The sequence below is a fragment of the Homalodisca vitripennis genome, chromosome 8 (assembly GCF_021130785.1).
Source record: "Homalodisca vitripennis isolate AUS2020 chromosome 8, UT_GWSS_2.1, whole genome shotgun sequence".
In the NCBI taxonomy this organism is placed as follows: domain Eukaryota; kingdom Metazoa; phylum Arthropoda; class Insecta; order Hemiptera; family Cicadellidae; genus Homalodisca; species Homalodisca vitripennis.
Window position 1 is genome coordinate 56,299,384 of NC_060214.1, and position 14,927 is coordinate 56,314,310.

At 31.4% G+C, this 14,927-nt stretch overlaps 1 protein-coding gene across 2 annotated transcripts in view; it reads right to left on the reverse strand.

The window, feature by feature from the left end:
• Window positions 1-241: 241 nt before the first annotated feature.
• The window catches only part of LOC124367618 (roundabout homolog 2-like), a 149,232-nt gene continuing 134,546 nt past the window's right edge, over window positions 242-14,927 (reverse strand). For both annotated transcript variants that reach the window (XM_046824581.1, XM_046824580.1), the window contains exons 9-17: window positions 14,449-14,775; window positions 13,376-13,601; window positions 12,516-12,631; window positions 11,367-11,578; window positions 10,579-10,748; window positions 6,634-6,959; window positions 5,418-5,544; window positions 4,197-4,363; window positions 242-3,195 (exon numbers count right to left, since the gene is read on the reverse strand). In XM_046824581.1, coding sequence (XP_046680537.1) covers window positions 2,992-3,195; window positions 4,197-4,363; window positions 5,418-5,544; window positions 6,634-6,959; window positions 10,579-10,748; window positions 11,367-11,578; window positions 12,516-12,631; window positions 13,376-13,601; window positions 14,449-14,775 — 1,875 coding nt within the window. In that variant the 3' untranslated portion in view covers window positions 242-2,991. The remainder of the gene's footprint in view (window positions 3,196-4,196; window positions 4,364-5,417; window positions 5,545-6,633; window positions 6,960-10,578; window positions 10,749-11,366; window positions 11,579-12,515; window positions 12,632-13,375; window positions 13,602-14,448; window positions 14,776-14,927) is intronic.

A 14,927-nucleotide genomic window follows, 5' to 3' on the forward strand; every position in this document is an offset into this window, starting at 1 on the left:
ATTTCATGTAAAAGTGTTGATGTGGTGGTCTGTTTTGTGAGTTCAGTTTTGAAATTGAAATGTCTAGTTTTGTAGGAAATGTATCCAATTTTTTTATTCTTTAGGGTAGTCAATTTAAAGCCATTAATAGAACAGTTCCTTGCTTTGGCAAAATTCTGCAAATAATGAATTTTTCCTGCATAATTTAAAAATACGGGAATTCAAGGAAACTCTAAAAGGTTGAGAAAAATCATTACAATGGTATTTATAAATAATTCTTTATTCTATCACAATCTGTAAATACACAGTAATTTACACAGTTTTCAGTACACTTAACCACTTTTGTTGAGATACAAAAATATAAAAGTATTCAAGTATAAATGATCAACTTTAGTTCAAAAGAACAATAAGTGGGAAGACAACACAGTGAGGGTAGGCCATAAATCCTTGAATCATAAAAATTGGTTAAAAATATTTGAACCAAATGGATTGATATGTTCAATATATGTCATTATTTTTTCTTTTACAATTAAGTGTGCCTGACTTCAGAATAAGGCTGACTATATATTTTTAGGAATAACGATTATATTAGTTACATAGGACTTTTACAATTGATGGTGGTACAACTGTTTATTTAAACAATATTATATTTTTATAATTTAATTTTATAGTATTTATAGGATTATATGATTACAAATTAACCTAATTTCCAATATTTTTCTAGCAAAAAAATTTTACTGGGGCTATTTTTAATACTGAAATCTAATATAAAATAAAACATTTGTCAACAAACTAGTACTATTTAATATCACACATTGTTTATGCATTACTATATTATGAACTAAGCAATAATTTTTAACCGGTATAATGGTGCAGTATTATTACTACAGAATTGGGTTAATTTTAACAATGAATCCCCTTTAGATAAAACCCTTCAAGTGGTGCAATTAATTCAGGGTTTAAAACAAATTCTTTTATGATAAACTCACAATTCCTCCATATAATATCTCTCATATAATACATAATGTTTTAACCAACTTATTAATTTATGACTTAGGAAAATGATATTTTTAAAATTAAATGTAATGTAAAAAAATTAGTTTTAAAAAGTTATTTTTTTATAAAGAAAAACTTCAATCCATACTCACTTGTCAATCAAACTCATTTACCTACTGGAAAATTCCACATTTTCAACAAATTTTATTTCAGCCTGATTCAAAAATTCAAAATTTTCTAGTTAAAATGTCTATAGTTTCACGTGGAGTGAAAAAAAAACTTTTTTACTTTTTCCATATTCAAGGAAATTATTTTAAGGAGCAATTAAACAAAAAAATAACATAAAAACATTTCACAACATAAAAAGTTATATTCCAAATTTTAAAAAATCTCTACATAAGATGAAATTTATCACTATTTCATTTAGTTTCATAGAAAAATTAAATTATTTTAAATACTCAGTGTAATACATAAAAATAGCATGTTTTGAAAATAGAAAAAATTATATTATATTAATATGCTACAGGAAGAAATTCCTACAGCATTTTCGTTAGCAACTAAAACAACCTAAACACAAAATTGTAAACAGTTTTCTATCTACACTTAGGAACATGTTTTTAGTGCCGGTGGGAAAGTAGCAGAATGTACACTCAATTCTAACCTCGGAACACTATACCCAGATTATAGAATCAGTAGGGAAGCAGATTTAGGTAAATTTCAACACCCAACATTTCTACATTACACATTTAACACTGCTTTAGTTCTGATCTGGTCTGTGACTCTAAATGATACAACGGTCTGCACTAAAATAACTTATTAAAACTAAAATAAATACTATTTATAGCTTTTTACAGTCAAATTATTACATCAAAAATTTATTCTATATTGCTTTGACGATATGTACAATTCAATTTACAAATAGACATGGTACAAACAATCAGCCGTTATGATACATTTAGCCTACAAGAGTAGTATGGTCAGTCTTATAGTAACTTGTCAATAGAAAAATCAACAGACTTAATATACAACACTTGGGACACTTTGGACAAGGAGCGATGCGTTCAAAATTTGGCAGTACGAGTTAAAAAAATAATCTCAAGAGAACATCCAACTGAACAATATCAGGGAACACCGTTACAAGCATTATTTACAAGTTTTTACATTCATAAAATCCAAAAGCCATCAAAAGACTTACAAAATTATAAGAATGATTCTAAAAGATTACAAAATATCACACATTTTTGAGAAGGAATGGTTTTTTGTCCCTATCATATTATTACTTCATTCTGTTATTTATTAGTTATGTACGTAAAAAGTAGAAAACTTCAAAATTAAATTTTATTCTAGTATTAAAATTTGTATGATTTTAATACATCAAAAACACCCATTTTACCTTCTATATTCATAATTGAAAGCTCAAGTAATGGAATAAATTAGTTGAAAGTAAAGTTCGAGCATAGGTTTTACAATAATAAAGACTTAAATGCCAATAAGTTTTAACATAATTCTTGTTTTTTCAACGATTACAGATCTGTAACATACTGACAGTCAAGTCATGTAAATATTTACAACTAGTGAAGATTACTAAATTTAGAACAGCAGTGAAGGTGTTGAAGAATATGTCAGTATTCAATAAAAACAATAAAACATTGCTTGTTTTCTTTTTAAGGAAAGATTTTAAAATATAACATGGTTAGCTTATCTCAGATTTAAAACAGGAATCTGAAAGTTTATGTGATTGCTTTCATACTTAAGACATTGTAATAGTTTCTAGAAATAACTCTCTGAATGATTCTTCGAGTATTAATAATCTTTGTTTCCATTTGTGTCTTATTCACAGTAACTATTTGCTTCAGAAAAGTAAAAACCATTGTACTTTTATGCTTGAAAAATGCACTTTTAAATTTTTTGAGCAAAACTGGTGCATTTCTGTTGTGCTATTGGTTGGAAGTCTTACAAGCAAAAATTCTGTTCCATCTTAAGCTTCCGATCTTGAACCCTCCCCTTCTCTTGACGTTATCCACCAGGTTCGCTCCTTGAGGAGTTGTGGTAGACAGGACTGTGGCCTGTGCGGGTGGGCCGCACAAAGGTGGTCAGAGTCCGACTGGTGGGCTGGCCCTGGAGGCGGGAGTATGCAGTGTGCTGGGGGTTACGAGGAGGGATGGCCACGTTAGGAGGTGCCTGTACCTGAGTGTATGTCTCCTCCAAATACTTTGGCTCCTGCAAACATGTTAAACCAACAATGATGTTTGAGTGAAACCGGTTCTTTCAACAAGTTTGGTTTACCGCACCAATGGCATGAATTTTGAGGAAGTTAAGAATTATTAGAGGCATATAATAGGAAGTTCATCCATATGAATCTCTTGATTTTAGCAAGAATAAACTTTTAAAAGTTTAATTCATTCATAAACCAATTTTACTCAATGTGAGGTTTTACATGAGTTCAGAAATAACATGGACTTTGTATAGTACATTTACCTTTTCTTAAAAAAAAAAATACAAATAAAAACACTGAAATAGCTCTTACAACGAGTTTAACTCCTGTTATCTTAAGAATCTACTGTTATTATCTTTTGCAAAAAATTAATATTATCAAAACAATGGCAAAATTCACTACACTTACTAGATGTTCAATTTCCTCATTTCCACATTACCAGAGGGCTTCAAAAATTGTAGGTTATAAAATCTTTAAAATTGCAAGATCCAAATGTTTAAATCTTATCATTCTCTGGTAAATTTGGTCAAAGTTGGGTTATTTGTAAGATCTTTACCATGGTTTTGATTTCATTTTACCATAAATTATAGTTTATTTTTTCGATTTTGAAATAAATATTTCAAGTAAGATAGGATTCGTATTGTTTTGTCCAGCATCTAGGAAGTTGACCAAGGTAAAACTGTATTTAATCCACATTTTGGAGATTTTTTTTTTTGTAAAACTCATTATTTCTGATTAAAAATTAAACTTTAAAAGCAGAAAATCTTGAATTAACAATCGCAATTTAAATAATAGTGTTTGTCAATATTAGTATACTTTGTTATTTCATTCTCATAATACCGTACATATTTTTTTAGTATCAAAAAGTTTTACCCATTTTTTAATAAGTCATTCAAAAATTTATAATTACTGTAAAAATGTTGCTTTTAGTCATACTAGTACTTTCTTTTACAGGCACTATGTGTAGCTGATAAAATAAAGAAATATATTTTTTTGTTTCTCTTACATTAGGCCTTATCAAAGGTGTGTTGACTGAGGTCCTCCGATAGCGAGGAGGGTGTGGAGGGGGTTGTGGGTCCAGCTGGTTACTATCTGTTTCTCCCGCATCGGACATAGCCTTGCGCCCACCATGGGGAACCACTAGAGTGGCGGGCACTCCGACACTTGCATGACCTGCACATGAGCATTGTTAGGTATTTTGCTTTCAAACGTTGCAACATGAGAAGTTCATGGTTAGTTATTTGTGTATTTTACTGACTCACTTGGAGTATTTTGAAAGAAAACTAGAAGCAAATATCAAATATCACTCAGTAAAATTAGGGTCACAGTGTGTCAAATTGGTATAAACGAGACAAACTTTGTTGAGTTTTCATTATATAACATACATATGCCCTTATATCCTCAATAGGTATTACTATTGTCACATCCAACCCACAGCCGAGCAGATGATAAACAAATATATTTATTTAATGCAACAATATTGTATGCAGACTTTGTAATATATGTGTGACTCACAATTGCAAAACTAGTTTTAACTTCATACCATTTTATGTAAAAAATACAATTGATCAAAATGGTAATAAACATTTTAAATGCAGTTTTCAAATGACTAAATAGGGTAAATCTATTTTGGTTATTAGGAAATAAATATTTATTAGAACATAACTAAAGATGTAAATAATCACTATCATTTTGATGAAATGTGACTACTCTGTATGGTTGTGTTTCTGTGAAACCCGAAGGCTTAATTTTCATTATTGTTTATTTACGGTTCTTTCATGCAAACAGGGCTAATCTATACACAAGTATAATTTTACTTACTATTGAAAAAATACTACTATAAAACAAGATTATGTAATTTTTTTATTTAGTTAGTGCTGGTGGAAATTATCAACTGGATTTGCCTTTGGGAATACGTAGTTCTGAATTTCAGAAAAATATTCATAGGTCTTGAAAATATGAAATTAAATTAAAAAAACCTAATTCTCATGCAGTTATAATTTAAACTCAAAATATCAATCCTACAGCGAATTGTATTCCCAAAATCAAGATACCAACTATCTCATGCAGTAAAGAAGCATTTGTATCATATTTCTAGCAGTACGGTAATGTCTTTGAGCAGTTTTTTACCTATATCAAGTTTTTTACTTAAATTTTTTTGAGGTGAAAACATTTGTGAAAGACTCTTAACCCTTGAAGCTCTAATGTAAGTACATCATTAACTCACCATTCACATGAACGTATTCCTTGTTGCCCACAAAGAAATAATTGTCAGACAAAACCTTTCTATCGTAATAACAGAAAGGCGTGTAAGAAGTCTCTGGATCATAGCTTCCTGCTTTGTGATCCGATCCCTGAAAATAACATAACATCATAAATTATTAATCCTTCTCAACTATTAAATAAAGTATTAGAGATTTTGATGTTATAGTGAAATTGTGTTGTCATACATCTGTAATGATGTTCATCAAAAGTAACGGATTCAAATTAAAAAATACGATTAATGTTAAATCAGTCTTCTAATTAAGTTTGTATTGCAGATCTTATAGTACAGATGAAGTTGGGTCGTATTTGCTCCCACAACCCTCACAATACAACAGAACCCGACTTAATCCAGACCACAAACGCTTAGATCCTCTATTTGCAACAAAACTGAACTGATCCCTGCTTTAAGAGCGAAGCCACAATATAATATATTCTATTCATTCTATCTCTAGCAATGTAGAGCTTGGGTATTAGCACCAACATTCTATTAGTGTCTCTCGTAAAGACAAGGAATACGAGAGATCTAATCCTTCGTTCTTTGTAATGATTCTAAGCTCAGAGATTGAAATGTACTATTTAGAATTTGATCACTATACAATGAATTTGCCTGTTTGAATAAAGTTTCTCAAGCTAAGCCATAATTAGAAGACACCCTGAGTGACATTCTAAGGCAATAGCAATTTAAGTTAATGATTGTATTGCCACATTTTAGGTTTTAAAATAAGAAAGTATATTTCACACAGTTATATCTGTTTACTTTCAAAGCTAGAAATTGTATTAGATAAGATAAGCATTGACACTTGTAATTGTGTTGTTATATATTACAGATTTTTAATTTTATTTAAATAATATAATTCAATCAAGACAAATTGTTAGTAATGGAAAGAAGTATTTTATCTGGTAGGTTATAATAAGTAGTGTTAAAACTAAACACTCTGTTCTCATGAATTATTTTACAAAATAAAATAAAAGTTTTCTAAATTTCACATTAAATTAAGATTATCTGAGAAAAACTAAAGGTGAAATGATTTTTCCACAAAATCGTAATAAATAAAGACTCCCATTAAATTTTGAATTATACTTCTTTTAATGCTAAAGGTCAGTAAGAGGCTTAAAATAATCCTATGTAATGAAAGAGATTTCCCGAATTCTTTCACAACTTGAATCCTTGAACTCACCGTGAGCAACTTGTTGCCCATGTGCCTGTTGACAGGAGGCACCAGAGTGGTGGTGGCATATGGAGCTGAGGAAGGACTCTCTCCATAGCCCTTGAAGGTCAGTAGAGACCCTTGCTGCAGAAGGTTGACCTCAGCATAATCTGAGGTTGTGTGAGGAGTCTGCTGAGCCTCACTGTACAACTCCTTATCGGCAGACTGTGACTTGTTGGCCTCTATCCAGAAGTTGGAGTCCGTGGCCAAGGGGGTGGAAAGGGGGTGGGTGAGGCCCACAGCTAGACTCTTAAAGCCCAAAGGTGTCGTTAATACTCCTCCGTTGGATCTGGAGTCTGTAAAACCAAATTCAAATTGTAATATTGGTAAAGCCAAGTAATCTCTTACAATCATTCAAGATATGAGTACACTACACCACTTGCGTAACAAGCTTTGCTAAAGTTGCATACAGAATTTTAAGTTTATGGTTACTTGTGTTACTATGTCACAGGTGAAAATGTCATATAACTGTATTCAGTTTTTTTGTAACTGATTATATTCTATGATTTTCTCATTGTCATCATGTATCAAACCCAATGTTCCTTATACAGAAATGAAGCTTCATGCGAATTTTAAGTCTCAAGGTTAGTTCGTTTTTGAGATACCGTGTGGACACACTAACAGAAATGGCATATTTCAGCTCCTCAAGTTATAGTCTCCGCCAATAAAGATTTAGTAGTAAAATGAAATTTTAATTCATAATTGTAATAGAATAGTTCAACGCAACAACAGTTTTATAGTATTATAGCACAAATGACCTAACAAGATAATAACAGTTCATTACAATTTACAGGTAATAAATCCTGAATTTTATTATAACCCAGTTTCTTGTAAAATTTGTTTGTTTATTCCAAACCGCATTAAAGCACTAGTGTCCTGTGTGATGTTTTTGCTTCGTTTACAATTGGCGTAGCCAATATTTGCATTCTTCAGTAAGTAACATTAATGAAAGATTCTTCTATGCACTGAATTTTATTCATCTTATAGAAATTGTTTTTTTTTTTTAATTATACATTAATACATAATGTTGATGATATCTGAATACGTTATTGTAATGGAAACATAATTATTTCAAGAACCATATTTTATATGCTTTAAAATAGACCAGTACTTCAAAGTGATAAAGTTAACACATGGAGCATTAAATGTAAAACATATTAAAATTTGCCATTCCGTAACAGTATATGATGTATATGAGATGCAAAGTCCAGATATGTTTCCAATTACCGAATTTACACACTACAGCGCAATCCCACGCCATAAAAACAGCAGTGGGGGGATGTACAGTTACAGTATTGAGTGTGCCGAAAATGAACAAACCATTACGTTTCCTGAGTGATATAGGGCACACAAGTGGGGTCACTCATGTGAATGGAATATTAATACCGGGAGTCTGCATATTTTCAATCAATACCCGTCCAGACTCGCAGCAAAATATTGCTCCCGAAAGCAATATATTTTACATTAGCTTCCCAAGCTATCCACAGGTAACCATGCTGTAATCCTCCCAGCACTAAGCCCTTGAGCTTGATTTATTTACTGTTTTGGTTGACAAATCCTAGCAGGATTCGATCAAGGTAAATTTTGTGAAATTGCCATCCTAAATTTCAAACAAGCCACTTTAAAATTTATGGATTTTTACCTCTAAGACTGATTTATTTAGCTAAAGGAGTCAAACTATGTAAAAGTAAATTTTGTACAAATAGAACCATTAAAATTACTTAGTCATAATGTTCTCTATATATTTTCTGATCAAATCCTTTATACACCAGAAACAGAATACAGTAATACAGCTAAAATATCTATAACAACATAATGACAGCAATAAGAAATATATTGGACAAACATCAATTATTAAAAGCTTGGGAATCATACTTTATAATCATATAAAACCACATTGGATTTAATCACGATAACCAACACAACATTCTATAATAAGTTTACGAATATTACAAAAATAACTTTTAAAACTTAAATATTATAGTTCTAATTATTGGTTTATCTTTATTTTACACACTACGCCAGACAGGAAAAATTAATATTAGAGTCACTTATGTCTAACTATTATTAAAAAAAAAAATTACTTTTCTGGTCTTATGATGCTTAGCTATTGAAAGGCCTCACAAATTAAAAAGTTGTAACCTACAATATCGGTTGATGTGACATTTTGTAATAGTTGTAATATAGTAGCATAGTAATTTTATGAAATAAAACTAATATAGGTTCCAATATCATTTAATATAACAAACTTATGTGATTCGAACATACTCATTTGAAATTTTGGATTGTTTGAACTTTTGTCTGGGCTCCTTCCTGACAGAGACATTCCAATAAAATAATAAACAGAGTATCTAAAGACCCGGCAGACCGTAACAAAAAAGGTATGCTACAGGCAGACAGACGAATAGCCCTTTACTCTTTGTCACTAAAACCAAAAAAATATTTCCTTGGGGGAGAAAGTACCTAAGTACTAAGTATTAAACCTCTTGGATTTTTTTAAATCCTTACACAGAATATGTCTTATTCTTGTAAACCATGTCAAGGGTATTTTTAAAAAATTACTGCTTGTTTAATAAGTCTCTTTGAAAAAATTTTGTCTAGAATCCAGCTTTGAAAAATAGTTTTTTTTTAACAGTTGCTGTTATATCAAGTGGTAAATGGATACCGAGAACACGCATGGATATATGGACGTCATGAAAATGGATTCCTACATACATCATAGGTTTCATTATATGGATTCGGATATATCCTATAAGTGTATAAATAGCTAATGTTGTGGTATTTTGATCTTGTAAGAACAATAATGGCCAGTATGGTACAAAATGAAATATATAAGAAATGTATGAAAGTTTGTAAAGATTATCACAAAATAAATTTATTTTCAAATTGTTTGAGAAAAACAATATACATTGTAAGTTACTCCTAGATAAAACATTAATTTCAATGTCAATTGTAATGGTACTTAAGTTTCTTTTGGTTCTTTCAAAGGAATATTATTGCTATTTTTTTTAAATATTTTCTGGTTATTACAAATTTTGTATGGTACAATCCCAAGTAAATATGACTGTGACAAACAAATCTAAATTTTTGCATAAACTTACAGTGCAAACTAACATAATCGGTTCACTAGAAAGTTCAATGACTGAAGGAATAAAGGGTCTACCGGTATAGATGTAGTTAAAAAAAACTTTAACTTCTTTTCAAAAATAAAGTACTAGCAAATTCCTTATAAAAAGGTTTAGTGTTGTTTATACAGCACCTACATTTAAATCCCTTGTTAAATATATAAATAAAACAAAATACACTAGAAGATAATTTTTATATTTTGTTAATCAGAAACATTCTTCATTTTAAATTTAATTAAATAATATATCAATTGTTATAAAATTGTAATATCAATCAATTAATACAGGCATTTCACAATAATGTATAAGTTGTTTGTTACTTAAGCTATACAACTATTTTAAATAATAAGTTTACATTTAATAACACATGAATTTGAGCCCAAAATATGAAACCTGACTGCTACAGAAGATCCAAGACAAAATTTACATACACTCAAAAACGTTTTGGGTACAATCAAAAACGTAGCCAGGAAGGCTGTCAAGTGACCAATTTTTTTCCGCAATGGAAAGAAAGTAAGGCAAGTGCAGTCAACTGCTCATTCCCATTTTGTTCCTTAAAAAGTTCTTGACCTGTTTCAATGTTGAGAACGATCTTTCAGCAGTACATGTTACTAATAATAAATTATTTAAATAATAATAATAGTTTGCTAAAAAAAGTAATTGAAAAAATTTTTAAATTGGAAGATCCAGATTAGAAATTGGACTCCCTCACTTGCTACGTCCTTGAGTACAAGTATATCAATGATCAATGCATTTATAAAAATGATTCTCCAATAAGGGTGTAATCTACCTGGCAAGTAGCTTTTCTTGTTGAGCATTTGTTTCCGCCACACGTACAGCATTGCACTGAACAGCAAGACCATGACAGCTACCATGGACCCTAGCAGAGCCATGAACCAGGTCTCTGACAGGAAGTCAGAGTTGGTCATCTTCAGACTTGGTTCCACACCCACAGGTTGGCTGGAGGATACAATAACATTATCATTAGTGATACAATCAATGCCTAACCATATACACATTATGACAATTTTTATTGTGCCTATACATAATCTGACGTACTAATCACATTATTTGTGCTTGTTTATTTTAATTTTAGAATTTTAGCAAAATTTGTTTTAATACTTTAATTCATTTTTCCTGAATACATGAATGAGTAAATTGATTATACTATTGTAAGAGTATATTGAATATTGGAATTAAAAGTTTCATAGATTTAATGAGTTTGGCTTCTCCTGTTTTCAAAGACGAAAATTCTTAATGTTGATATTAAAAAAAAATACTTCTGATCAGAACATTTCCAGCTATTTCTTGCAAAACTTAGAAATAATTTAGCCTTTCTTTTCCCTTATCTACCAGCATACCAAAGATTGCAGTAAGCCTGTAGGTTATGGTTGTACCATAGATATTTATATTGAATTTCTATCCTTGCCAACACAGCAAAGATTTTAAATAATTTTCTATCCAGAACCAACAAATCCTCAGTTAGTTGGACTCCTGTCTAAAATTTTAAACTAGATACACCATTTATGTGTCATTTGTTTATTTCTTTACGTGTTTTCATCAACAGAAGGCACTGACCGTGGGTTGTTGAGGAGCCTGGAGGAAGGGTCTAGCCGCAGGGTGGCAGGGGAACTGTATGGCCCTGCCCCCAACCGCGTGACTGCCGCAGCCTGCACTGTGTACACAACTCCTGCAGTCAGGTTGGTCAGCAGGAGCGACGGGGTGCCAGCATTCACTGTCACGTTGCTGAGTACCATACCTTTCCCGCCCTCCCCGCCTCGGACCACCACCTGCAGCACAGAGATACAAGATTAGCAAATACTCCTACAGTAGCAAAATCACATAAAGAAACTTTTTTGGAGGAATAATAAATAATACCTGACTTTATCTGACCTTTCCTTGTAAATGATGACTAAATGAAAGTAATTAGTAGCATAACTAAGACTTGTCTTTAGGGGGAGGGAAAGAATCTGAGTGAAGATCAAACTTAAGTGGGGGCTTTAGAATAAATCTATATTTGAATTAATTATGTAAGCCAAATTCAAAGAAAACGTTGAACTGATACTTAAAAAAAACAGGTTAGATCCCTGCTATCCAAATATTTTATTTATGTTTAGGACTCTTGAGAAGGTATTCTATTAAAGCAAGAAAAATAATATAAATGGTTATTTTAGACCTTCTTTCTTGATAGTATAGAACTAGAAGGTTCAACATGTTAGTTAATAATGAACAATAAAGATGTATATAATAATATTTTCAGCTCTTCCCCCTTCTATATGAAGACATGCTTGATAAATCATGCCTTAAAAGCTTTGATCTTCTGTTGTAGCCATCAGATGTCATAAGGAAAAATTTATTATCGGTAATTAAATAACGTTTCTTTGTAAACTTATATATTAAAATTTAATGAGAAAATAGAATCTGGTATTTAGAGTAGCTTGTACTAGTAAACTGACAAATTTAGAAGGGTATGCCTCAAAACAAGGTTACATAAGGCGTTGCATACGCTTAAAATTCATTGTTTTTTGGAAAAAACATTCAGTTTTGTTCAATACAAAATTTTTAAATCTATTCTTAAGATTCTCTTAAAGAGTACTGGTAATTCTTGGAAACACACTAAGTTTCATAGAAACATCAAAATTTATAATCTTACACAAACATATTTTAGTAATTATTTCCATTGTTCAGGAATATCAAAGCTCTCTCTAGTATTTCATGTTTACTAACCTGGTATGATCTGAGGATGCCGTTATGAGCATATTGCGGTGGAGGCTTCCACTTGAGGTAGACTGCGCTGGAGTTGAGGAGGACCGCTTCCATGTGGCTTGGAGGTTCCGAGGGTACTGGTGCAAGAACAGAGTTTAGTTAACAAACTTGTCAGTTAATATTATTAACTTAATCCATAGAATGGAAATATTTGAATTACTATAATTGTATAAATTACACCACTTTTCATCAATCCTTAGAAATTGAATGTGAAAGATAAGAAAAGTCCATAAGACCTTTTACACACTCCTAGGATTTAGATGGAAGTTGCATGAAAGCTAGGTCAATTTCATAGACACATATCTTATGCACAATTCTGTAACTTGCACCAGGTGGTGATAGTATTCTCGTAATAACTGTTTTTTTTTTAAGATCTAAACAATTTCAAATCAAAAATTTAGTCCTATATAATATAAAAAATATGTTTTATTTTAACCATTGATACAGCTACAAACAGATATTGAGATTATAGCGAAATCACTGTATCCCTTTAACCTGAATCCAACAACTTGGTCCATCAATAACTATTTCTCCAAAGAAATCTAGTAATCGTTTTTCAACTATTGGATTTTGACTTTCTTTTTTTTATATATATTTTTGTAAGGAATGATTCCAAATTACCTATTTCTAACCAGAGTTATCATTCAGAACAATTTACTGACACCCTGATATGGTGTCCTTTTTAATCATTCCTCCCCCTCCACTTCCAAAACCAAGATGAAAATTTCTGTTGATCAGTTTTAATCACATTCCTTTTCATTTGCTTCCAAAACCAAACTATATACCAGCCAAAATTATGAGTGCATTCAAAATCTACCCACCATCTTCAAGAGTCTTGGCAGTCCTGGAATTTGAAGGTCTACCATCCACCAGCCTGTAGAAAGGAACCAGGAAGAACTGATAGCGGGTGTGGGGACTCAACCCCGTCACCAGGAACCCTGAGGTATCCCCAGTGTGAAGAACTGTCAACATGTTGGTGCTTCGAGAATGGGGATCCAATCCTCGCGAGTATATAAATACCCCTTCCACATAATCTGAGCTTAGTATCTGAAATATTCAAATGTATTTATTCATTTTATACTAATATTTTTTAAATTTATTCCAAAGAATAATTAAATTAAATAATTTAAATATATTACATTCTCTATAATGTCACTGTAAAGAGTACAGTAGGCAATACACATATTACCCCAATAGCGACAGTGCAATTGACATCTACCGATTGAAACAGTTTCATTTGATGTTTAATTAACTATTTCATTTAAATGGAATACATTTATTTGAATATGATTGCAGATTGATATTTGTTACTAAAATACTGCTTTATCTTCACAACGAAAATATATCATTATGATGAAATTCCATGGTATAATATAAGTAGTTTTTTTTTTTTTTTTTTTTTTTTATATTGTTGTATAAAACTTTGACTATAATTCTATATTTATGGATTGATATAGTTTGAAAATCATATGTTTAAAATACATATTTATTAAGAATAAACAAACTAAAGATGCTTATTTTATTTCTAAATAAACAAAATTTCGTTTATATATATATATTTTCTAAATACAAACATGTATTTAGAAAATAAATATAAGATTAAAATAGCAACTTTTATTCCTATATTAGTTTAATTTTAATTCTGACCTAAGAAAATACACAAATTAGATGGTTAGCACACTGGTAAATAAGAAAATAATATTTATGGAATAAAGTGGGATTTTTTAGTGTGATGAAAAGACTTAGCAGATGGGTAGTTATTTGGTCAGTGAACAGAATATCTGGAGAAATGATAATTATATTGAAATTGAACTTTTTATTGATAATAAAATCATTATCTTAACTTTGTTTTAGAAACTAGCTCCCATAAATTCACCCTGAATAAAAAACTCACCTCCCATCCGAGCTTGATGGAGGTTGAGCTGATGGGCTGTATACCCGTGAGCTCCACTACATGTCCTGCAGACAGGCTGGCTCGAGCCTCCTTCATGCTTGAGTCAAGTTCTCCAGCAGGGAGTGCTAGGTCTGCCAGGGTGAAGCTGGTGGAAGGCAATGATGGCGGAGAGAGACCATGCGAGTTCTCAGCTCTCACCAGGAACGTGTAGACTAGACTGGGCTGCAGGTACTGCTGGGTATAGGTGGGACCTGGGACCCTCCTAGCTACTGTGACCCAGCCCCCACCAGTGTGACCTCCTGCCAGAGAGCGACTGAACATCTCCACCTGTGAAAGTCAGTAAATTACTCAAAGTTTTACTCTTGAAATCAGGCATCATTTAGAAAAAAAGTAAATGGGCTTCATGTATGATTACATGGACCTCCTTTAGAGATAATATGATCTCCTTTACTCTTGCAATCAGGGATCATATAGAAACT